A 26,672-nucleotide genomic window follows, 5' to 3' on the forward strand; every position below is an offset into this window, starting at 1 on the left:
ATTCACTTTATAAGTATTTATTGATACAAGGTATCAAGAATGTACATATTGATTGAGGTGATGTGTGTGTGTATGAACATTTCGCTGTGAAGTTCCTTGTGTATGTAAGAGGATTATTCTCAAAGAAACTTTGATAAGTAGAATGAACAGATTTAGAAACTTCTGATACTTGAGTCAGGCCATTTACTTGTATATGGTCTCAGAGGGGCTTCAGCAACATCGGATTCATAATTTTATACCTCTCCTTAAAAAAACCTTAAAGGCGCTGGGGTTGTGGCTCAGTGGCAGAGCACTTGCCTCGCATATGTGAGGTACCGGCTTTGATCCTCAGCACCACATAAAAATAAATAAAGATATTGTGTCCATATATAACTGAAAAAAAAAAAACTTTACAAATTATGTAAGATTCAGACTCTACAAAAGCTGAATCCATTCTTATGAAAGGAAAAATATAATAATCGGTAAACTTTCAAGGGCTAAAAAGTTCCATAAATGAATTGTAACTGGCCTCTGGTGCATCTGTGAGATCCCAGAGAGACCAGGGATGAAGCCCACGACCTGTTGCCACAGTCTGGCTGGGCACAATTCAGGAGCCACTTGTCAAAAGAGACGAACTTTATTTTTAGAACACACACACCACACCACAGGAGCTCTTCAGGAATTCCCTCAGAGCCCAACTGCCACCACTGGCTTCCCACAAGCCTCTCCACCTCCCCCACTCCTCCTGCTCTTGAGGCCGATTTGCTGGGTCATGTGGGCGGAGCCAAAAAAAGTCCCCCAATGAGCAGCTCCGTGGTCTGAAAGGGCGGGGAAATAGCCCAATGAGCATCACTGCAGAGGAGCCAATCAGCTGGCAGCTGGAAGTTTGCTGGGCCGCTGAGAGCCAATTATCAGCTGGCAGCTGGAAGTTTGCTGGGGCCCCTTCGGCTGTGGCTCTCAACAATCTGTTGTCCAAAATATTCCTCATGGCTCCTTTTTTTTTTTTAAATATCTTTATTTTATTTTTATGTGGTGCTGAGGATCGAACCCAGTGCCTCATGCATGCTAGGCGAGTGCGCTACCACTTGAGCCACAACCCCGGCCCCTTGTCGTCGCTTTTGAAATGGCTGTTCTCCCAGAGAACTCAGACTTGTGATGTAATGAGTGGACAGTTACGGGGTGTTAGGCACGGTTGATGCTGGAGGTAGGATGGGTCACCGTCCGCACAGTCATGGTATTCAGACAGTGGAGAAAGAAGCCAGGTGGATAGGAACCTGAAAACAGACTCTTGGTGGCCGTTAGTTGCCACTAGTGTCTTAGACGTTTTGGTGCAGGGATAAGGATGAAGAGGCGGCCATGGATGTGCATCCCTTATTGTTTTCCCTCCCAAGGGACCCACATAAAATGACAGTAGAGGGAAAGGATGATTTACCTACTTCTGGGAACCACAAAAAAATGAAGACGTCATGTGAGCACAGAAGAGAGAAAAATTATAAAAATTGGACTGGAAAAAAAAAAGAATATTGTAAAGTATCCAAACAGCAGGAGAATTGAGTCTCAAAGACTTTTGAGTATGGAAGGGATAAGAAATTGTGATTTCATGGCTTTTTGGCTTTTCGGCTGTAGCTGCAGCTAGAAGACAACAGTGGACAAGCTCTGAACATTACCACCTAAAACTATCAGAGTTCTGGGGACTTCAAGGTCAGTACTTCATCTGGAAATGCCTGGTGGAACAGGGGAAAAGGAGGAAAGGGGGAAATTTTCTTAGCAAAACAACTGTGCAAGTGAGATAGATTCAAAATATAAATATGACTCACAGCTAAATTGTGCATGCATGTGAGAGGTGCAGAGGGCACAGCAAAAAAGCCAGAGTGACAGGGTCCCCCTCCCCATGTTCAGTGAGTGTCTTAAATGAGGAGTAGCACACAGCTCAGGCAAGACAAAGAGTGAAATGTCAGTAAAGAACTCAAATCTGCCAGAATAGCTAGAAATTAGGGAAACTCCTACAAGAAGAGAGAAAAAAAAAAAAATCTCAGAATGGCTAAGTTCCAACTCTGGCCAAATCCTGGTTGATTGCCCAATTTCCTAGACATAGGGGAGGAACGAACTGCAAGCCTTAAAAAGGAGCAGGGGAAAGTCAGAACAGAGCAGAGAGAGAGAAGCCACACCATGGGAACATAGTTTGTGGGGGAATCCAGAAAAGTTAATCGCCCTTTGTGACAACCCAGTAACACTCAGAAGAAATGACAAAGTGCAGAAGTTGTTGATACAACATAGATACAATGTCCAGTTTCAACTAAAAAATGTTTGACACAAAAAGAAACAGGAAAGTGTTGACTTAAGATAAAAAGCCAATAAAAATTAAGTGGGCCCAGATATTGTATTTACCTAGAAACAGCTTTTACAGATTGAGTATCCCTTATCCAAAATGCTTGGGACCAGAATTGTTTCCGATTTTGGATATCTTCCAATTTTAGAATATTATCATATACATAATGAAGTATCTTGAGGATGGGACCCAAAGTGTAAACTCAAAATTAGTTTTATATATTCCTTATGGATACAGCATGAAGGTAATTTTATATAAGATTTTAAATGACTCTATACACAAAGCAAAGTTGCACGGTGTGGAATTTTCTACCTGTGGCATCATATCAGTGCTGAAAAACTTTGTCAGCATTTTATTGGAGCATTTTCAATTTAAAATTTTTTGTTAGGGATGTTTACTCTGTATAAATGAGATCAAAGAGTCAAATGAAATTATATCGAAAGAGTAGAAGGAAAATATATTTTTATAAAACAGCAATTTCAGTGGGAAAATTGAACCATTAAAAAAAAAAAGGAAATTCTAAAGATGAAAATTATGGATTCTGAAATTCAAAGTTGCTGGACAGGCTCAAAAGCACATCATACATGACAACTGTATCAATGAAAATGAGGGTAAATACATGGAAATTTCCCAGTCCAAAGAACTGAAAAGGGAGGGAAAAGAGTAAAGAAGAATGGAAAGAATCTCAGAAGCCTGTGGGTCAATGTCAAGTGTGTAGTTCATGTGCACCTGGAACCCCCAGGGGAAAAGAGAGGCAATGGCAGGGAAAAAATTCAAAGAAATAATGGCTGAAAACTTTCCAGATTTAGTGAGAATTGTTAATTTCCGAGCCAGCAAGATAAGCATGAACTCCAAGCAAGATAAACTCAAATGATAATCAAGCTGTTGTGCAGTAAGGCAAATATTAAAAGAAAGTCTTGGAAGCATCAAGAGAAAACTGACATGAGATGAGAATAATGGCACAAGAGAAATAACCAGACTGATGGTTGACATCTCATTTGAAACCATGGAAACCATTTGACATTGGAAAAGCAAATTCAAAGTAGAAAGAAAGAAAAAAAAAAAAAGTCAGACTGCCTTCTACCAGAAATTCATCTTAGATGCAAAGACACAAATAGACTTAAAAGGCTCCAAAAATATATCATGCAAACACAAAAAGTACAAAGATGAGATAACTGTATTAGTAACAAAGGGTACTACTAGAGATGTAAAGTAATATTTTAGAGAAACTTTACAATAAGAGGATCAATACAACAATTATATATGTACACACACACACATGAAATAACAGGGCATCAGAAAATTTTAAATCTTAGATAAGTATGCAATCAGAGTTAAGTGAATTTAATATACTTTGGCCAGTATTGATATCCTCACTAAATCGAAATTTTAGTTAATGTAGATAAACTCTGAATGGCGTTATCTACCCTCTTAACCTAATTGATGTTTGTAGAACGTTACACTCAGTTGCAGTCTGCATGTGCCTCGTAATGCTTATGGAATCCCAGTGCTAGTAAAAAAAAAAAAAGTATCAATAAATTTCAAAGCATTGAAATCTTAAAGAGAATGCTCTCTGAAAACAGAATTAAAGAGCAATTTTATCGTTTTATTTTATTTCAAAAATAAAACATCTAGGAGATCCTTAAACATCTTCAACTTACTTCTGAATCTGTGGGACCAAACAGAAATAAAAGGGAAAGGAGTAAACAATTAAACACAAATGATGATAACATTGAATTTCTGAAATGCAGCTAAAGCCATTCTTAGGGGGGAAGTTTATAATATTAGTGCTTCTTAAAGAAGAAGAAAGTTCTCAAAGCAGTGATCTAATCTTCCACGTTAAGAAAGTAGGAGAAGAGGAAGGAAATAAATGTGAGAAATCAATAAAAAGGACTCAGAAAACACACAACATTAAAAAAAGAAAAAAGCCCCAATGGTAAATTGGTAATCAAATTTTAAAACTCTTGGCCTTTCAAAAGATACTATTAGAAAAGTGAAAAGGCAAACAAAGATAGACAGAAATATATGCAAGGCATTTATTTGATAAAGGAGTTGATTTTAGTAAATACAAAGAAATTTTACCAATTTAGTAATAATTCAGATAATCCAATTTTAAATAATGGGCAAGGTATTTAAGCAGATCCTTTACCAAAAAAGACATATGAATATAAAATAAATACATGAAAAAATGCCCTGCATTATTAGTCATCAGAGAAATGCAAATTAGAACCTCAGTGACATATTATTGTAGACCCACTAGACAGGTTTAAGCTAACAAGACTGACCACACTAAACGAGGCCAAGGAAGTCCACCAACCAAATTCTTATACATCACTAGTGGGAATACAAAATTATCCAGTTGGTTTCGAAAGGTTTAGTAGATTTTTTTTAATATTTATTTTTTAGGTGTAGATGGACACAACACAATGCCTTTATTTTATGTGGTGCTGAGGATCGAACCCGGGTCCTGCCCATGCGAGGTGAGCGCTCTATGGCTGAGCCACAATCCCAGACCCAGATTTGTTTGTTTTTGATACCAGGAATTTAACCCAGGGGTACTTAACAACTGAGCCACATCCCCAGCCCTTTTTTGTATTTTTGATTTTGAGACAGGGTCTTGCTCAGTCACTTAGGATCTCACTAAGTTGCTGAGACTGGCTTTGAACTTGCAATCCTTTTGCCTCAGCCTCCTGAGCCACTGGGCAGATTTTTTTTTTTTTAAGTTAAGCATACTCTTCCTGTGAGACCTGTCAATCTTACAAATATTTTCCCAAGAGAGTAAAAAAAAAAAAAAAAAAAAAAACAAAAAACGAACACAAAGACGTGCAAATGTTCATAGCAGCTTAATTCATATTAGCCAAAGACTACAAAAATAAACCAAATATCTATCAACATGCAAATAAACAAATCATGGTACATCCATACAGTGGAATACTGCTTAGCTGGACAGAAAAAATGATATGTGGATCTACATAGCAACACGGTTGGTCTCAGAAGGGCCACAGCAAGTCACGAAAGGCACACAAAAGACAGCATTGTGGTTCCATTCGTGTGAAATACTCAAAAACGCAAAACTAGAGTGACAGGTCAGTGACTACTAGGTCTGTCCAGGGGAGGGGACCCACTGCAGATGGCAGGAGAGAATGCTGGGGGTGATGGAAATGTGCTGTCTCACGAGTGTTAATGGTTCTACAACCACACACATTTATCAAAACTTGTCACATTGAGCATTTAAGATTGGCGGGGTTTACTGACTATAAAATCATCCCTCAGGGAAAGTGTGACAGGAAGTATAAACAAGAGTAAGCTCATAAACAGAGAGAATGGGGAATATTTATGGAATAAGGGAATTCAACAGATTTCTTTTTCAAACATGGATGAGTGTATGAAAGAGCCGAGGACATTCCAGTTCAGACGGAAGCTGAGCTCACGGCATGGGAGGAGCTTTGGAAATGAGCTAGGCGTTGAGGATGGGAGTGAGTATGGAGGTTCGCCTCGGTGTCTGATCACCCTGTCACACAGGGCAGTAGCGGCACACACATTACAGGGCCTTCTCACCCAGAGAATCTAGACAGACCACGGGGGAAGAAAGCCTGGCTGCCCGAAGTCCCTGAATAAGGGCCCTGACATCCTGCTCTTGGGGCTTCTAGCCCCAGAATCCTCCTCAGTAGATGTCAGCCGTGTAGACCAGGCACCTTCCAGCAACGAAGTTGAGGAGCAAGAAGCTCTCACCAGCTCAGTAGCAATATTACATTAATGAAAAATAAAATTAATAAAAAAAAACTAACAGAGACCAGTTCTCTCGTAGCATGTCCGTTAGAACTGCTGTAAGCAGCAAATTCCAAATATGGTGATTCTTGTGTTCTGATTGTAAATTGTATTTATGAGACATCGCAGTTTGCCAGATTTCCAAGGTGGGTTTGTGAAATGGAAACAAGTCATTCTAACAATTTTTTTGCAGAGCTGTCTGTATTCAAATGTGTATACTCATGCTGGTTGTGTTGTATATGTCTGCTCTGTCTCTTGGTCCATGCAGGGGCACCACATAAAAGCTCAGGCTCTTTGTGCACTGGGAAGAAGTGAGGAAGTGTTGAAGGAATATCTCTACTGCCTTGCTTTAAATCCTGATTGTAGCACAATGAAGAAAGAGGCACAGAAGGTATGAGTTCTGATAAGTGAGTTTCTCTTGGAAGTCCTGTCTATAGCCTTGGGTCCATGCTGGGTGACCCTTGCATTTGAAATAAACCGGAAGGTGTAATTCCAAATGTTCTGGACAATGTGATTAGAAACATAGTAATAATGATGATGAGGCTCGTGCATCTGGCAGCTTCTAATTAGATGTTCCATTTATTGGGACGATGTACGGTGTGCTTGCGTAGTGTTGCAATGACGGCCCACGGGAGATGAGGCTAGGTGACCATTTGGAGCCGGGGAGGCAAAGTGCTGTTTCCTAGAATTTCCAATTTCAAGTACCACAACTTGCACAGAAGTCCTATGAAGACATCCTGAGATATGTAAAATAGACCAGTTCAGCTCCAGAGGTTGGCCTGTAATTTCTAGCTCTGCCTCACCAGCATAATGCAGGAGTACGTGCTCTTCTGCTCGTCTCCGAGCACACTTTAGGTAGGAATCCACGCTGTTAACAGCCTGCACACTGGTGCCCTGGCCTTTACTTAGCACCTCCAGGGCCTGAGAGTTTTTGTTCGATGTCAGCCTGTCTCTATTTTTAACACTCCTGGGAACATCGACCATGTATTTACCCTGTAGTTTCTACCCAGCAGTTCTGGTTTTGTTTTCTGGAGCAACATAAAATAAATCAGTTCTTCTTTCAATAGCTCAGACCACTCTAGATATTTGAGAAGAGCTATTTTCTTTGCCCTAAATCATTCTTTGAACCAAGCCTCCTTTATTCTTAGAACAAGGTCACAAGGGTTTCCTCCTGGATGTGTTCTGACGTTCTCCAGATTTGAGCATGCACACAGGACAGGGACAAGGGGTGAGGCATATTTGTTTTTAGCCTGACAGCATCCCCATTGGCTCCTATGAGAAATGTAGGTAGCCACAAGGATCTAGGTCTGTGATTTTCTTTTTATAAGAACTTTCTAGAAACATTTCTATCTGTTTTTCCAAGGGCAGTCGAGTGGTGTTTGTTCATCCTGTTCAGTTTTCACTTGCTGGGTTCTGACCATTGTTCTAACTTGTCAGAATGATGTTCAATCTTGAGTTGGCTGTTTTAGCTACCCCTGCCAGCTGTCTCCCACCTACAGATGTCATCAGAAGCTTGAAGCTTGTCTTCTCCCTGCTGATCTTTACACAAGCAAGGCAGAGATGGCAGCCTGAGCGCAGTGAGATGAAGCATGTTCACAGAGCTCCCGGAGCCAGAACTCGGTCTTTGGACCCTGATCTTCCCATTGCTTTTTCAGACATGGGGGTTTTCCCTGTGGGCACACCATGGTGGGGGATGTCAAAAGAGCATTAGCCCATCGATGCCCGTGAAATATATTCACACCCCTGGCAGGTCTGCCGAAGCCACTCAGGGCCAGGTAGGACCCGAGGCCTTGCTGAGGATGCAGCTGCTCTCTGCTAAGAGATTATGTTAGCTTTTTGTCACTGGGACCTGAATATCTGACAAAAACAACTTAGAGGAGCAGAAGCCTCTTTTGGTTTACGGTTTCAGAGGTCTCCATCCATGTTCCACGGACTCCATTGCTCTGGGCCTAGGTATGGGCAGCACATCATGGAAGAAAGTTGCTCAGCTCTGGCATCCAGGAAACAGAGAGAGAGAGAAAAGCGCCAGGGTCAGCTATAATCCCCAAGGCCATGCCCCCCAGTGACCTACTTCCTATAGCCACACCTCATCTGCCTACAGTTAACACCCAGGAGTCCATTCAGCTACCAGTGGATTCATCCATTGGCAATTACTCTGCTAATTATGTGCCTAAAAGCCCCGCCTGCACCCTGCTGCATTGGGGACTGTGCTTTCAACACAGGAGTTTTTGAGGGACATTTCAGATCTGGACCATAACAGAAGTCGTCGGTTCTGGTGCACTCGCCTTATAACATGAAGAACTTTGGGAGGGGGCTTTGTTTAGGTTGCATTCGCTTGTCTTTCTTCCCTGAAGCCATTGGATTCAGCTGAGATCACAGGGTTTGGCAGAACCACGAGGTGTCACTCAGAATGCCTAACCGGCAGCCCCTGCCCTCTCCTTCCCCAGTGCTAGCCCCTGGCTCATGAGCCGGAGTGATGGCCCTCTACCTCCCCTGCTTTCCCAGCTGCTCTAGTGGTTCTGTCATAAATAGAGCTGTCGTCTATTTATGTCTCAGTCCCATAGCTGGTCACAGCTTAGATTAACATGCGACCCCTCGGAAGCCTCTCTACTGCATTTTTCTCTTATCTGTGAGAGTTTTAGGGGAGTTTTTATGTAGTAGGGGTATGTAAGGACCAGACAAAAGGAAGTTATGATCTCATATTTTATCATTTGTAAGGCTAGAATGGAAAAGGGTTAGAAGCTGAAATGCTTGAAACATGATGATTTCAAAAACGTTTGAATTTTAAAAGGTTGACCAGGAATAAGGTAATGATTTATTTTCAACATTCTAGGCCTGTTTGGCTGCACTGTTCCTTTGAGTCTTTAAAACGTGTTACGTATATTTCTAGAAGTATTTTACAGTACTTCTCTCTCTCTCCTTGGCAATTTTATAGGCAGTGTGTGAGGTGTTTTTTCCACCTTCAGAAAACGTACGTCAGCACACCAAGGCTTGCATCCAAAGCAGAGCAAAGGCTCAGTGTCGTGGCCGGAAAAACAAGCCGCTGCCACCACAGTCCGTGGAAGGTGGTAACTCAGGGAGTCCTGAGGTAGGAAGCTCATGTCCATCAGATTCCCCTGATTAGACACCGCACAGGGTGTTTGGACGTCGCGGCGTTACACTGGTTAGAAGTGTTTCATGGGAGGCTGAGGCAGGAGGATGGCAAATTCAAAGCCAGCCTCAGCAATTTAGTGAGGCCCTGAGCAACTCAGTGAGACCCTGTCTCTAAATGTTAAAAGGGCTGGGGATGTGGCTGAGTGGTTCAGCACCCCTGGTATCAAAAAAAAAGTTTCACGAAAGCAGCTACCTCTTCAACCCAAGAGTTGACACTTTTAAATGTCAACAAAAATAATGAAAGCGATTGAAGATTGAACGGAAGAAACTCTGCAAAAGCTTTCAAACAACCAAAACACCAGGAGACCTGAGCCTGGGGTTATTTTGGTTTGGAGCAAAGAAAGCAGAGGGATGATTTGAATATGTGATATATGATTTATTTATCTTATGTGTATATGTTATATACATGTAAACAAAGAGTGGTGTTCATTCATTGGGCCTCAAAGAAACTATCCTGTATTTTACCATAAAAGTGCAAAGATCCTCTTATTAGTTGATAAATGAAACTGATTTTGAAGGGATAGTCTCAACTCTCGTTTTCCAAAGGGTTCTAAGACAGATTCCTGCATGATTTATTCCTTCTATGCTATGATATCGTGAATATTTAGGATTCTTTTTTTTTCCTATTTAACCAGAATGCATCTGAGAAAACTGATGTATTTCGAAATGCCAATTCTTCGGTCTTGTATTTTATACTGGGTCTACACTTTGAAGAGGACAAGAAAACATTAGAAAGCTTACTGCCAGAGAAACCCAGCACGGGCTTAAAGAGACAGCATCCGGATGATACGGAGGATGCCCGTGAACTTAGTGCCCCTGGAAAAATTCCTAAGAAAGGTCGGTAGGCTGTGTTCTCATCATGTTATATAATCCAAAACGGTAGGACATTAGTTTTTGATTAATTCTACACTGGTAAAATTAACAATGAAATGATTATCTGCTCTGAGGTGTAGTACATTTTTAGATGGCAAGGCCTTTGTAGTCCAAAATAGCCAGAAAACTTAGGTATAATTTTAACATTCGTTCATGCTTACAGTGCAGATAAATGATTGCTGTCTACTAACTAGACAGAAACATTTCTGCCCGGCATGATTGGTTACATTGATGTCATACATCGTGTCCAGGGGAGATACTCCCAGAGGATGCTGTTGTTCAGATGTTTAGGGTTTTAATGAAACCGTTTTTAAATTTTTCAGATGCAGATGCCTCACCTGAAAAGAATGTGAACTCTAAGACAGGAGAAGGTCCAGAGCTCCCGATTGATGTGACTGACTTTGAGTGTGCCCTTTGCATGAGGTAGGATGGTGTAGAATCTATGTCGTTCTCTAATAAATTCAGTCTCCCAGAGTCTTACACCAAAATGCAATAGGCTGTTTTACTAAGGAATTGATTTTTACTTAACTCACGATTGATTTGTTTTTCTAAAAACTCAATGCACAAGATGGAAATGGGCGTATATGACCTCCAGAACAGTAAAGGAACTGCATGGGGCTCCCTTCTAAAACAGACGGTTGGAATGTCTCTTTTGGACGGTTCTGCTGAAAACCCCCGTGTTTCTTTCCAGGTTGCTCTTTGAGCCTGTCACCACGCCCTGTGGACATACATTCTGCCTCAAATGCCTCGAGCGCTGCCTTGACCATGCCCCACACTGTCCGCTGTGCAAGGACAAGCTTTCGGAAGTAGGTACAGTTTGTGAAACGCAAGGCTGCTTCTCCTCCCGTCCTTTGGTAGATCCATTTCCCGTCCCGCTTTGCTCCTACCTAAAGAACGTCAGATGTTTCTAATCAGTGACATGACATTTTTTCACCTCTTTGATTAATCAAAAAAAATGCAAGGAAGGGTTAGATGTAGAAACAGCTCGATTTCAAGGCAATTTTCAGGCAGAAATTACAGTTGGCAGAGACTGAACAGGATAGCTAACATCTCTGAGCCCCCACGGCATGCTCACTAAATGGTCAGGATAAGATCGTGAGCCCTGGGCGCGTGCGGGCGTGCTCTGCCCGGCCTCCTCACGAGAGTTCAGTGTGGGGGGAAGAACTGATGGTTTCTGACTGTTCCTCAGTCCCTTACTGCCCTCACCATCTGTCAATTGTCATAGTCTTTGGTTGGAAATCAAAACCAGCAACACTTAAAGAGTCTACAGGGAAGCTGTTTAATGATATTTAACCCAACAGAAGCTATTAAATCCATTTACATTAGGAATGGGAGCAAACGGAGAGTATCTCAAAGCTGACGGTCTCCTGATCGCATCCTTAAAGAGTGACTCTAATCATTGTGTCCGATGGTGGTCCTCAGGGAGCCACTGCTCTACATGGAGCACGTTATTTACCCGCTTGGGGTGGCAAAGGGACTAAGAATAGAATATTTGCCGTTATTGCTTCCCAGAGATTTTTACATGCATTTTTAGGTAGGATAAAGTTTTGCTTTTGTCTTTCATAGACGTCCAGATTCTCTATTTTTTTCCTCTCTCCCTCTCTTCTTCTCCCCACCCACTCTTATTTGGGATGGAACCCAGGATCTCACACATGTTAAGCGTATACGTTTTACAACTGAGCTCGACACCCAGCCCCCAAAATTCATTTTTTAAAACCTGACATGATAAGAGTAGATATTATACTGAAGCCAATTTTTAGATAATTGCAACCTTTTAATTTACTGCCAAAACTTGTTAAAATGTTATAATTGAAACCTTTCTAAATCATATATACATACTTTGTTAAATTGCATGCATACTAAATCCAAATCCCTCAGGGTTCTCGTTATGAATAGCAATCATTGTACCATGCACAGTGTGTCATGGCGCTAGGTACGTTGAGTCTACATGAAAGGTTCCTTAGGTGGGTCCCTTGAAGTCCTCCCCCTGGGATTGCTGTCTCTTCCAGTGAACAGAAGCATTTGCCCTGATGACTTATTGGACCCCTTCTTCCCTGAGCTGGGAGCCTGGTGTCCTGGTATCATGAGAGTGAAATGTATACCTCTGTGGCCACCACTTGTAGCATAGACCTTTATTATCTCCACATTTAACACTGCCTTGTAGGGGCCTGTGTGACGTAGTGCCTGGAGATTGGAACTAAAATGTAAGCTCCTTAAGGACAGAGACTTTGTCTTGTCTTGTCTTTTCTTTTGAACTCAGGTGCACTCAATCACTGAGCCACATACCCAGCCTTTTTTTATACTTTATTTAGAGACAGGGTCTCACTGAGTTGCTTAGTGCCTTGATAAGTTGCCAAGGCTGGCTTTGAACTTGAGATCCTCCTCCCTTAGTCTCCCAAACTGCTGGGATTACTGGTGTGCACCACCTTGCCGGGAAGAGACTTTGTCTTTCTTTTTTTGCACCATATTTCCAGAGACCCAGACATACATTAGAGCCTCAGAAATCTTTGTTGAATGTGTGAATGAGTGGTTATATACAGCTATCCAGATATCCAGTGTTCCAGAAATTAGAATATAATACCCAAACTAGAATTTAAAATCATAATCTGATCTTTTTTCAAAGCAGAGGTCACTTCCTGAGCTCTGACTTCCTTGCATGAATTATTATAAAAATGAATCACCTGTTATATATACGGCTCTGCAGAAGTTTTGGTTAACATAGTACCAAGTAAAGCAAATTTTATCGCATTATTCTTCAATAAAAGGATATCACAGACTACTAGCTTATAAAATGTGAATTATGAAACACTTATGTCCTTCATAATGACGGGTCTGTGAGTTAAGTGGAACTGGTTTCTCCCAGTTCCCAGGTCGTGGTAGTGCTCAGTCGGTCATCTCTGGAGGTTGAGCTCCTAGTTCACGGTCAGTTATGGAAACTCAGCTCATTTCACCCAAGGCAACAGGGACCGAGTGGTGTGTCTGGGACTGTCCTGGACTTAGGGTGTTAGCAGTCTGTGGAGCCAGCCCACGTCCAGATATGCAGTTAGTTACTAAAGAGCGAGCAGAGCACGGCCTGCCAGGCCTGGGCCTTTGCTGTGCCGCGAGGCCCTGCACTAGCCCCTTCACCTTGCTGAGACCGGCTGCTTCAGTGCAGCAGGGAGAACACCTGGGAGAACGCACCTGGTTTCTCTGAGGCTCCTGGAGTCGTACCTGGTGTGTACGGGAGTGCTGGCGGAAAGAGCCGTGGGCTTTCTGTGCATTTGCCTGAAGTGAAGCAGTGCAGACTATGTGCCCAGGGTGACAGCTGCTGAGTCACACAGTGACCCTCCAGCCCACTGACCCTGGCACTCTCTTACTCATCGCCACCTGCCTTCCCTTTGCGGCCAGCTCCAGCTCCTCCGTCCCTCACTCCTTTCCCCATTCAGATTAAGCCGACTCTTCGCCTTTTGCGTGAGTCCTAATGAGGAACACGCCGGGGCTGGAGAACCTTGGGAAGATTGGGAATGGGGGTGGTGATGGTCTGGATGTGAGGAGTCCCCCGGAAAGCTCACATATAAGATCAGGCAAGAAGGTTTGGAGGAGAAATGATTGGGTTATAGCCTAAGACTAATCAGTAGTGAATCCCTGGTGGGACTAACTGAGGTGGTGGGGTGTGGCTGGGGGGGGGGTGGGATTGGGGTGTGGCTGTGGGCATATATTTGCATCTGGAGAGTGGAGCTTCTCGGCTCCCTGATGTGAGCTGCTTCCCTCTGCCACACTCTCCCACCATGATGCTCTGCGTCACCTGGAGCCCCGAGGAATGGAGCCGCCTTCTGTGGACTAAGACCTCTGAAACCAGGAGCCCTCAAATAAACGTATCCTGCTTACAGTTGTCCTGGTCAGATCTTTTAGTCACAGCAGTGAAAAGCTGACTAAAACAGAGGTTGAATTCTCAGTCTTCATTTGGATTCAGAACATTAGGAGACGTTCCTAATATTTTTCTCAAGTAACTTCAGTTTTCCGTTTTCCAAGATGATGCTTATTTCATATTTTTCTTTCCCCAACATATCACCCTCTCCTTCCTTTTTTCTCATTAACATGGTTTTTGATTGACAGTGTAGATGCCATTGAATTGGAGGTGCCTTGTTCTTCCTGTAGTCTACCTATCCCTGTCCTATTCCTACATGGAGAGGCTACCTCTGCCCTATCACAGGCTGACCCAATGTCCTTTCTGTCTTCCCAGAGACTCTATCCTTCCCCTTCCCTACTGACCTTCAGACATGGATGGTTTGGTCCTCTAGAATTAATTAACATTTGGTATCATTTAACTTTTTTCCCCTACAGTTGTTGGCAAGCAGAAATTTTAATATAACTATTCTGGCTGAAGAATTAATATTCCAATATTTATCAGATGAATTGACGGATAGGAAGAGGATTTATGATGAAGAAATGTTGGAACTATCACAGTAAGTACTCATGCTATATCTCCTTGCTTTTAAATTCAGATTAAAGAAAAAAATGCTTGCTACTCTCAGCCTTGCCTTGGATTCTGGTTGGTTGGTTGGTTGGTTTGTGGCGGAGAAGTTTCTTGGTCTATAAATGGGACACATGCTAATTGCAAAATATTTGTGGAACTATATTGCAAGGAATTATAAGAAAAATTATGTAGTGATACAAAATATTGTAGTAATTCTGTAATACAAAATTATGTAGTTGCTTTTGTATCTAAAGAAATATGACACTGAATTTTTCCAAAGTGAAAAGACAAAGTTCATAGAACAAGAAGATAGTAAAGATCTTACCATTCTTACACCCTTCTATTTAAAACTCATTGCTTTTGACTACTATCTAGTTTTTGCTTTGATTAGAATTTTTTTTTTTTTTTGTACTGGGAATTGAACCCATGGCCACTTAACCACTGAGCCACATCCCCAGCCCTTTCTATACTTACTTAAAGACAGGGTCTCAATGAGTTGTTTAGAGCCTTGCTAAGTTGCTGAGGCTGGCTTTGAGCTCATGGTCCTCCTGCCTCAGCCTCTTGAGCCACTGGGATTACAGGCGTGTGCTACTGTGCCTGCCTGATTTTTATTTTAATTTTTTAAACTAGGACTTGAACCCAGGGGCGCTTAACCACTGAGCCACATCCCCAGCACTTTTTATTTTTATTTTGAGACAGAGTCTCACTAAGTTGCTTAGGGCCTCACTGAGTTTATGAGACTGTCCTTGAACTTGTTGTAATCCTCTTGCCTCAGCCTCTGGGATTACAGGTGTGCACCACTGTGCCTGCTGATTAGTACTTTTTTGGAGTAGTCAAAAGCTTTAACTCTTCCAAATAAATTAATAATAATGCATCATGTTATCTCTCATCAATTAAATAAGCCAGACTTGGCAGGACACTGAATGAGCAGAGAACTTTCTCACACTGTGCACTGTGGCTTCTGTTTCCCACTTAACACTGAAGGGTTTGTTTTCAAGATGAGAGGATCAAGGATCAAGTGCTGTTTGGTAACCAGTCCACCCTTGTCTTTCTCGCACATCTCAGTTAACATTTCCCCTTGCTCTGCAGTCTGACCAGGGACGTGCCCATCTTCGTGTGTGCCATGGCCTTCCCCACGGTCCCCTGCCCGCTCCATGTCTTTGAGCCCCGCTATCGGCTTATGATAAGAAGATGTATGGAAACTGGCACCAAACGATTCGGCATGTGTCTGTCTGCTGAGCATGCTGGGTAAGAATGGTCAGCATCCCAGTGGTCCTGATTAAGGGCATGCTGTGTCTTCGTGTTATTAGACAACAGTCTAAAAATCTCCAGTGACTCCCATTATACCAGAGAGTGTGAGTTCACGGCCATCCACAGTGTGAGCTCACCCTTTCCACCTCACCCTGCTACTCTCAGCCATTGCACTTGCTGCTCCATGTCCACGTTGCTGGCCCTTCTCTGACAGCTCATGCTTCCATACCACCAGGTCTAGAAAAGTGGATGCATCCTCCATGAATATCGTCTCTGTTTCCACAGCTGTAAAAACGTGCAGTTAAAGACCCCACGGCACTTGGTTTTACTTCTCTGTCTTTCACGTCAGCTGTCTAGGGAGGAAATGACAAGCTGGAGGATGTGACAAGACAGCAGGCTGCTCCCTCTGTGGACTGATTTGGAGACCAAGGTCTCTTCTTATCCCTTAGGGACTTGCCGGCTCTGCATGAGCGTGGTGAGGCCACCACATCCAGGTGCTCTCTGGTAGAAGAGGCACATCTGCTTTTGGGGGATGGAACCCAGGGCCACTTTACCACTGAGCCTCATCCCTAGCCCTTTGTTTTTTATTATTCTGAGACAGTGTCTCACTGAGTTGCTTACAGCCTTGCTAAGTTGTTTAGGCTGGCCTTGTGCTTGCAACCCTCCTGCCTCGGCCTCCCAAGTCACTGGGATTACAGGCGTGTGCCACCGTACCCCATACCACATGCACTCTTAAAGGATTCTGAGGGAAAAGGGCCATCTCATTTATGCTCATACCTGTTGTGAAAGAAGTTGGGAAACATAGTCTACCCCTGGGCCCAGGAAGAAGGGGACAAAGGATTTTTTAAGACCACACACAAGTTTCCACCATCAATACTTACAGATGAATCTTTTCTTTTTAAATGGAGTTTTTACTTTATTTGTTTATTTTTATGTGGTGCTAAGGATCGAACCCAGGGCCACACACATGCCAGTCAAGCGCTCTACCACTGAGCCACAACCCCAGCCCCAGATGAATCTTTTTTAAAAAATACACGTAGGACTTTTGTGGAGAAATTCTAAAAGTTTATTGAAGTATGTTTAAGAAGCTCTAAATAAATGGAGAGAAATACCATGTTCATGGATGCAAAGACTCAGATTGGTCTATAAATCCAAAGTAATTCCAGCCAGCATCCTAGAAAGGTTTTTGCTTGTTTTGTTTTTTTGTTTTTTTTTATCATGAACTTGCTCAAACTGTTTTAGAATCACTGTGGGGAAACAGAAGACCAAGCAAGATCAGATAGTTTTGAAGAAACCAATGAGCAGATGAGAATACATTCCTGTAATATCAACTTGATAAGCCACAGTAGACCAAGGAAACAATGACAGAGACAGATCAGCTCATATGTGGACTCCAGAGTGACATATAGTTTTGTAAAAACAAAAAAGGAGGGAGAGGACGAACTATTCATTAAAAGGTGCCCATAAAATTAGTAGGTAATGGGTAGTCCAAACAGGGCAACAAAAATCTCTTCTCTACCGTTCACCCTATAACTATAAACATCAAACACATTCATGTTCTTAATGTGAAAAGCAAGATATAAAAAGCTTTAAGAGAAAATATTCGGAACTAACTTTACAGTTAGGACAAGGGGAAGATGTTTATATAAAGGCTTGAGGGTACATAGCATAGAAGTGGTTAATTAGTATATATTAAAATTTGCTCCATCGAAAGTCAAGGAAAGCAAAGTAAAAAAGCTGCAGGAATTCCATCAAGAATATGGAATATGAAAAGAATGTTATTCCACCCAAACAACAAGAGGAACCCAGATAAACTACTCAACTTATGTTCCTTAAATCCGTCAGCAGAGATTGCTCAGGGTGACCAAGAAGGGAGACAGGTCCCTCCAGGGGAAGAGGGGAAAACCAGGAGGTGACACAGTGTGTGATAAGTGTTCAGCTAATTTTTTTCTTTTTTCTTTTTTTATCCAGGGATTGAACCCAGGGATGCTTTACCACCATCCCCAGCCCTTTTTAATTTTTTTTTTTTTTTAATTTCGAGATAGGGTCTCGCTAAATTGCTGAGGCTGGCCTTGAACTTATAATCTGCCTGCCTCAGCCTCCTGAATTGCTGGGTTACAGATGACTTATGTGGGCAGGCATGAGAACAGGGATGCCCTGGGAGCTGCAGACACAGCCTTCTGTCCTCAGACAAGACCTGATGCTGCGCAGTGCGACAGGCTCTGCTGCTGAGGCAGATGTGGGGGATCTGACGTTCAGGGGATGTGGTGAGATCCTCCTGTTGGATAACCGAGAGGGAGAGTTTCACCAGATCCTGGAGCGGCTGTGCAGCAGGACTCATAGGCTTGTAATCCTCTCCTGTCTTTCATTTGGAGATGTGTAGTGAAGCTGTTCAGTTGAAGACTTTGGAAGCAGATATCTTAGGGTTCAGACCTTGACTTTGGATCTTGCTGTGACCTGAGCCTCCCTGTTTTGGGGAGTCTTGGGTGAGTGCGTGGTATATACTGCTGTGTGCAGTGATGACTGTCACTAGGGTGCAGGTGCTAGGTATAGTCGTGTTTGTGAACGGGATCTCCATGGGAGCTGTGGAGTGCGGGTGGATGGACCCATCATGGGCAGCCCCGTGTGTGTGTGTGGGGGGGGGGTGACATAGGAAGGGTGCCGTCAGGACTTGAGTGGTCCAAGAGGACAGGGAAGAAGAGAGATCTGCAGAGTCGTGCTGTGGAGGGGCCAAACGGGAACATGCCACGGATCCTAGCCATGCAGAGGGTGTGTGTGGGAGTGGAACCCCCCATGGGGCCTGGCCAAGGGGGCTGAGGAGCCATGTGAAAGGTTCTGTCTTCCCACGTCTCAGGTCCCTCCCGAGCACTAGCTTGTTTGAACTGCTGAGGCCCAAGTGCTCTGGCACCTGTAGCCACCAACTCCATAGTATTTAGCAATTCCAGCAGAGCGGTCACCTGCAGGGCTTTTATGGGGAGGACGTGGGCTTCGCACTCCCTTTTAAACCCAAACGTTTTTCGAGGGAACATTTTAAACATTTAAACATTTTAAAAATAATGGTTGTTTCTCCCCACGTGCCTTAAGGATTTCCGAGTACGGCTGCATGCTGGAGATCAAGGAGGTCAGAACCTTTCCTGATGGAAGCTCCGTTGTGGATGCCATTGGAATCAGTCGGTTCCGAGTATTAAGCCACCGTCACAGAGATGGCTACAACACGGCGGACATCGAATACCTGGAAGATGAAAAGGTGAGGCTCATTTTCCTAGTGTATTTCCTGGAGGTCAGTTACCTTTTTTCACTCTGCGTCCCGGAAAGGCCTGGCCGGGTTTTCATTCACAGCATTGCTTATTTCCTTCTTCATCCAGCCCTGAAGTTGTTCATTCTCTGGGTGCAGTTTTACCTGGGTTGGGGCTGGTAGAGAAATCTCTTACTGAGATTCCTTCGTGGAGAGACTTGTACGCCACCTGCACATCACAAAGTGGGTTTGTGATTCCTCATATTCTCGCCCAGGGGCTGGCAGACTTTTCCTAGAAAGGCCAGGTTTTCAGTTGACCCTCGGTATCTGAGTTCTGCTCCCTGGATTCAGTTGACCATGTGTCAGAAACATTGTAAAAGCAAAATTGAGTCTGTACTGAGCATGTATAAACATGTTTCCTTGGAATCAGTCCCCAAACAGCACAGTATAGCTGGACATGGTGGTGCACAGCTCTAGTCCAGCTTCTTAAGGTGCTGAGGCTGGAGGGAGGATCTCTTGAGCCTACAAGTTTGAGGTCAGGCTGGGCAACACGGTGAAACCCTGCCTCCTGAAAACAAAAACTATGCAGTGTAACAGCTGACTACATGGTGTTGGCATTGTAGTAGGTGTTCTAAGCCATCTAGAGCTGATTTACAGTGTGTGGGAGGATCTGTGTGATTATATGCAAATTTTGCGTTATTTTATATGGATTTTGATATCCACAGGGGGTCCTGGAACCAGTCCCTAAGGGATGACTGTACTTTAGACTTTGCAAGCCACGTGCTCTCTGTTGCAGCTACTCAGCTGCCTGGGAGTGCAAAAGCAGCAATAGGCCATATGTAAATAAGTGGGCACAACAGCCAGCCTCCAGTAAAATGTTATTTATGAAAACATGATGGTGAAAGGCATTTGACTCATAAGCAGTAGTTTGTCAATCCCTGTTCCTAGTTACTGGTTCAATTCAGAATAAGCTGTAATGCAAAACAGTAGTATTTGAGAATGACTTAATTCGCAGCTAAGTATAAAAGACTTGAGTCTCTTACCGTTAGCAATTATTTGTCTAATTTGTCAAAAGAAGTACAAATAGCCAAAAATTATATTAAAAATGCTCAACATTTTTAGCCCTCAGGAAATGCAAATCACAAGTACATTGAGATTCCATGTCACCCCAGTGAGGATGGCTATTGTCAGGAAAAATAAAGAAATATTAGAATGCAGGGAAAAGGAACCATTATACACTATTGATGGGAATGCAAATTAGTACAGCTACTATGGAAAAACAGTATAGAGGGTCCTCAAATAACTAAAACCAGAACTGCCTTATGATCCAGCTATACCACCTCTGGGTACATACCGGCAGGAATCAAAGTCAGCATACCATAGAGATACCAGCACACCCCTGTTTATCATAGCATTATTCACACGATCCCAGTTATAGAATCAGTCTGAGTGCTCATCAAGGTACATTTCTACGTGATGGAAATGTTCTCTGTCTTGTTTAGGTTGATGGTTAGACTGGTGTGCACAGTTGACAAAATTGTCTGAGGCAAATAATGAATAAAGAAAATACGGGGCAATACACAATGGAGTGTTATTAGGCCATAAAGAAGAGTGAAATCATGTCTATCATCTGTAGGAAAATGGATGGAACTGGAGGTCATCCTGTTAAGTGAAATAAGCCAGACTCAGAAAGACAAGTATGGGGGCGGGGGTTTTGGTAGAGCACTTGCCTGGCATGTGTGAGGCACTAGGTTCAATTCTCAGCACCCAGATAAACTAATAAAATAAAGATCCATCAACAACTAAAAAAATACTAACAGCAACCACAAAAAAGTATTACTTGTTTTCTCATATGTGCAATCTGGGGCAGGGGTGGAATATGACATGAAACCAGTAAGAAGGGGACTATCGGGGAATGGGAAGGGGACCAGGAGGAGTGGGGATAAGAGAGGGCAAAAGGGAGGGTGGATACAATCAAAACATGTTATATGCAGGTATGAAATTCCACAAAGAAACCTGTTATCTTGTATAATTAGCATGTGCTAATAATTTAATTAAATTGTTAAAACAATGCTTAGGTAAAAAAAAGAATTATTTGTTTCTAATAGAAATATCAGGACACATAATTTGACAAATTAGCAAAATGTTTTGAAGAGATTTTAAAAAAAAAGACTTATGAGAATATCCATAAGAATCTTATTAATAGCTAAAAGCTAGAAGCAGCCCAGATCTCAACGGGTTTATAGATAAACAAGTTTGGTACATTTATACAGTGGAATACTACTCAACAGTAAAAAGGAATAAACAACATGAATGAATCTCACAGACATTATGCCAAGTAAGAGAAGCCGGCCTCAGGAAAAATACCAGTATTTAATCTACATAGGCAACAGGCACAACCATCACCATCGGTATACTTCCAAGTACAGGCAAAACTAGCATCTGGTAATGAAACTCAGAAAATGTAGTGCCGCATTTCGGCTGCAGCAAAATAACCGGGGGGTGGGGGGGGGTGACAAACAACTTGTGAACATTGATACAGCAGGAGTGGGAGCCGTTTATTGTAGGACAGGAAGGGTATATATACATTACACACAGCTTATCTTAATTAACATAAACTAGATACAGCAGTCAACCAATAAGGAATCTCCACACTTAATGGCTCGCTGGCGTTACTTCACAAACCACTCCCTCTGGCAAAATGCCAGGTGCCATCCTGACTTGTTTACAGACCCTAACAATGTAGGGTGGACTTTGTAATCTTTCTCCGTGATGGAAATGTTCTCTGTCTTGTTTAGGTTGATGGTTAGACTGGTGTGCACAGTTGACAAAATTATCTGAGGCAATTAAGAGTTGCACATTTATTTTTGGTATGTAAATTATACTGTAACAAAAAATGTTTTTAATATTTAGAAGGAGGAAATTGTTGGAATCATTGTATTCTTTTTAAAAATTCTTTGACATTTGGAAATGTGGAAGTAAGAGTCTGTGGTCTTCCGTAGAAGTCATGTTGGGGATGATGATGCATATTCGTGTAAGTGGATCCACACCCAGTGCACCAGGCCCCTCTCCTCCAGCTGGGTCTCTACTGTCTGGCAAAGGAGCAGAGCATGGAGCCAAATTCCATTGTCACTGGACCACGGAGCTAGATTTGAAGACCATGGCTGAAAGTGATAATCCTCAGGGTCTCTGCTTTATTGACTGTTATGGATGACAGCTTTTATGTATTTGTATATTTTTTAATAGTTCTTTTTTTAATATATTTTAAGTTGTAGATGGACACAATATCTTTATTTATTTATTTTTATGTGGCGCTGAGGATCGAACCCAGTGCCTCACACGTGTGATACGGGCGCTCTACCACTGAGCTACAGCCCCAGCCCTGTATTTAATAATTTTTAAATGGCTCAAATAGTAACAACATGAAATAAATTTAGAGTTTTTGTGTGTTTTTTTTAAGGAAAGTCCCCCACCACCGAAGAATATTTGATTTTACGAATCAAGTTCAAGAGGGCCATTTGCATAACAGTGTAATTCCTCAGTCTACCATAGTTCCCATAGATAACTGGAATTCTATAGCCAGAAAGGACCTGAACGGTTTACTTCTATTTTGCAGATGAGAAAACTCTACCTTAATGAGGCTGTGAGCCTGCTTAGAATTCACCCATGTTAAGTCAGTGATGAAACCAATTTAACCCAGGCCCCAGTCCACTCTTCTTATTCTACCAGTTCTTCTGACGAAGGGCTGAGATGGAAATGTAAGACATTGGACTTGACAGTGAGATAGATACCAGAAGCCAAGTGTTCCAGCTGAGCCCTAGCTAATGCATGGATGAGGGGTTGCTCTAATGTGTCTTTCGGAATACAGTTTGCTGATATGGACTACAGTTTTTAAAATGTTAAGTTCTTTCACTTGGTAATTCTATTTCCAGGAAATTCTCCTGAGGAAATAATACTTCCCTCACCCCCCCCCCAAAAAAAAAATTGTTTTTGAATATTTATATTAAAAATAAAAAAGTTGAAAGTGTCTAAATCTATCTTATGTAAAAAAGTTGAAAGTATCTAAATCTATCTTATGTAAATGGTTAAATTACAGTATATCTCAAGTGTATAATTACATGCATCCATTGAAAATCATTCATCATGTGGAATTGTGCTTATGTTAAGAGTCTTAAGAGGAATAATCATGCAATCAGTAGCTCTCAATTAGGCAAAAAGAAATCGTGCAGAATTTCTTTATTGAGAATATACCTTTTTAATGAAATAATCGTGAATTATTGAAACAATAAACGCCACAAATGCACTTAGCGGATAGGGCAGAGGTCACTAGCTGGAGCAGACGAGTGGAGGGCCACATACCTCCTGAGTTATTAAAATGGTTCTCTTTTTTTCCTTGGCCAGGTGGAAGGTCCGGAGTACGAGGAACTGGCTGCTCTTCATGATTCTGTTTACCAACAGTCGGTGTCCTGGTTCGCATCTCTTCAGGACCACATGAAAGAACAGATCCTAAGTCATTTTGGGTTAATGCCTGACAGGGAACCTGAGCCTCAGGTACGGTCTCCTTTTCCCTTCTTCATGCGCTGCGTCCTGCTATACTGTGCTGAGACACATCACTCTGATGGAAAAATTTGGCAGCACAATGCTGTATATTCCATTATCACTGCTTATGAATCAGTTCCTTTATTAACAGCCCAAGAAAGCCCTTAGTATGGGCAGCTTGTGCATTGAAGGAAAAAAAGTGCTCTCTATCAAGATAATTTTTTTTCTAACAAAAACCCCCCTGTTCTGCGTGGCCACCGGCTCCTGTGCTTTGGCTTTTCTCATGAACACCGTAAGACCTGGATAGCGGTCTCGTCATTTTGGCAGGAACACGGTGTTTTCCACATGATGTTTCCTCGTTCCTAGTCTAAGAGGTGTTGAGTAAGCAGGGAGACCCCCGTGATCCTGGTGAAACTTGGAAGCCTTATTTCCAAGTCCTTTGTGGCGCGCAGGCATCATGAGCTTTCTCTGGTACTTCCTGAAAATGATTTTTGGGTAAAGCTGGTTTTTCAAGCAGTAAATGGGCCTTAGGGTTTTGGAGTATTTCTGCGTGCACATGACCTCCTCATTTGGGTGAGGGTGTCCAGCAAGGATGACGTAGGATTGTGACTGGCACAATATAGTTCTTCCCATCTGCACGTGGGCATCTGTCTGTCTTATCATGTGTTTGGGTTGCGGGGTGGGGTAGGACCAGCTCTCAACAGGTTTAGTGTAAGATCAGTTATCTCTTGTCTTTCCCCCATTTATTTATACCTTTTTTGTAAGGTCAGCTGCCTCTTGTCTTTCCCCCATTTATTTATATCTTTTTCTTATCTCTTGATGGGGTTTCTAGATTTTACCCTCTGGTTGAGCTCAGTGTTCTCCAAACTCAGGAGAGAGCTTTAATAGCCAGAATTGCTTCCAAGTCCTACCCGACCGTCCCTTCTCACATAAGCCCTCTGGCTCCTCCGGGCTCTGACTCAGATTCAGAAAGCAAAGTGATGAGATTAACTTGCCAGGAGCTGTGAGTCATTCTTTTCCCAAAGGCTTTTTCTTATTAACCCAGATCAATCTTTGATTGGAAGATGTATTCGCTTTCTGTTACTGCTGTAGCAGAAGATCACAAATGTGGTGGCTTAAAGCAATGCAAATGGATCATCTTACATGTTAGTTTTCTGTGTCAGAAACCTGACGTGGGTCTCACTGGGCCCTGATCAAAATGATGGCCGTGTGCATCGTTTTCAGGAGATTGTCGGGGAGAATCTGTTTCACTGCATTTTTCCAGCTTCTGGAGTCTGTTGGCACTCTTAGCTCATCAAAGCCAGGGACGTCACATCCTGTCCGCTTCTCCATAGTCACATCTCCCTGACCCCAGCCTGGAGAGGCCCCTTGTGATTGCACTGGGCCCACTAGGAGAGTCTCCCACCTTGAGATCCTAACTGCTCCACATGTGCGGAGTCCCCTTTGCCATGTGAAGTGCCATGTTCACAGGTGTTAGGATCAGGGTGTGGGCATCTTTGGAGCGTGTTATTCTGCCAGTACAGAGGACTTTGGGTAGCACGCAGGAGGCATTCTTTTTTTTTTTTTTAATGTGCTATCCTTCCCATTAGGCATGTTATTCAGTTTTTTCCCACTCTAAGATGAGGAAGGAAGAGAAAAATGTGAATTCATTTAGGTCATTTTCCTACAGCCCCTGTGTTGGAAGTCACCACGGAAGGGTGAGTCACGGTCCTCCTGACAGTGACTTGGGCTTCCCCTTTGGGCTTTGGCCACAATGTTCTTCCTAATCCACTCATGGAATCTGCTCCACCCTGAACTAAAACCACTCCAGAGTTCACCCTCCTTGATTCCCAGTTGGTATTTTGCCTGTCTTTGGAGTAGGAACGGAAGAGAATCCAAGACCTTGGAAGCAGAGAGACAGGGATGTCTTGGGTCCAGTATCAGGAATATTGGAAATGAACTTATGAGCAGTTTTTGCCTAGAGCTCAATCCAGAAGTATGTGTTTGATTTTGTTAAAGAAAGGCAATCATATACGTATACGCAGGTACAGGTGTATGTATTTGTGTGTGTGTGTGTGTATATACACATATATTTATTTCTATAAATTTATATAAATTCGCAACATGTGTATATGTGTAAATTCACGATAGTTCCCACATGTAACATGTCTATATATAAATGTTTTATACATATTACACATTTGCCACATTGACTTTATTATAAGATTTATTTCCTTTGGCACTCAATCTTATACATATGCTTTTGTAGTCTTTATAATATCATGCTTTATGGAGCCTGCTTAAAACTTACAAAACAGTAGCACTGGATACTGGACCACGGAGGTCACACTCGTGGCCTTCCCCTCTGGCTGGTGTGTACTCAGGAGTACAGCTAATCCATGGCATTCCCCTGTGGAAGGGCCATCTCTTGGCAGGCTCTTTGCTTCATGAGTCTCCCCAACTTTGAGCAGGTGACATTGGACTTTGCAGCTTGAGGGATGAATGAATTGTGAGGTGGTCCTACAATAATAGAAGGTGGCATCTAATTTTTGCTCACGTTTGTTGGTTAAACCAAAACTATATCAGGGAACAGGGGTCGGTATATTTTAGGCCTCAATCTTGTGTTTCTTCTCCTTCCTTTTGCAGAGCAATCCTAGTGGTCCTGCCTGGTCCTGGTGGATCCTGGCAGTGCTGCCGCTGGAGCGCAAGGCTCAGCTAGCCATCCTCGGCATGACCTCCCTGAAGGAGCGCCTGCTTGCCATTCGGCGAATATTAGTCATCATCACACGTAAGATGAATAGTCGCCAAGAGGTGGTTAATAACAGGGAAAGAAATAATTGATTTTCTCTCTGCGTTGAGGTTTCTGGAATTCCCTGTACTTCTGTGAGTGCTGGGAATGGACGAGCACCCATCCCCGCCACTGCGCTTTGTAAAATGCTTGTCGATAAGGTTGCCAAATGGAACTCTTGCCAAACGCTGACTCCTGCTCACTAGTTGCAAGTCTGTGCCTGGTGGAATCTGACCCAGTACACAGTGAGCCTGAAATTTACATGGCGCCCGTGGTTGGAAAACCACCTCAGAAAGTCTCTTTGAAGCCAATGTTTCAGGAA

General features: G+C 42.7%; 1 protein-coding gene across 1 annotated transcript in view; it reads left to right on the forward strand.

Annotated features, from left to right (window-relative positions):
- The window catches only part of Lonrf2 (LON peptidase N-terminal domain and ring finger 2), a 38,431-nt gene extending 12,028 nt beyond the window's left edge, over window positions 1-26,403 (forward strand). Inside the window, exons 3-11 of the mRNA XM_071601264.1 lie at window positions 6,345-6,467; window positions 9,865-10,066; window positions 10,432-10,525; window positions 10,794-10,908; window positions 14,426-14,547; window positions 15,648-15,806; window positions 18,894-19,056; window positions 23,446-23,595; window positions 26,209-26,403. Of these exons, the coding sequence (XP_071457365.1) occupies window positions 6,345-6,467; window positions 9,865-10,066; window positions 10,432-10,525; window positions 10,794-10,908; window positions 14,426-14,547; window positions 15,648-15,806; window positions 18,894-19,056; window positions 23,446-23,595; window positions 26,209-26,403 (1,323 nt within the window). The remainder of the gene's footprint in view (window positions 1-6,344; window positions 6,468-9,864; window positions 10,067-10,431; window positions 10,526-10,793; window positions 10,909-14,425; window positions 14,548-15,647; window positions 15,807-18,893; window positions 19,057-23,445; window positions 23,596-26,208) is intronic.
- Window positions 26,404-26,672: the final 269 nt, after the last annotated feature.

The sequence above is a fragment of the Marmota flaviventris genome, chromosome 14 (assembly GCF_047511675.1).
Source record: "Marmota flaviventris isolate mMarFla1 chromosome 14, mMarFla1.hap1, whole genome shotgun sequence".
NCBI lineage: Eukaryota > Metazoa > Chordata > Mammalia > Rodentia > Sciuridae > Marmota > Marmota flaviventris.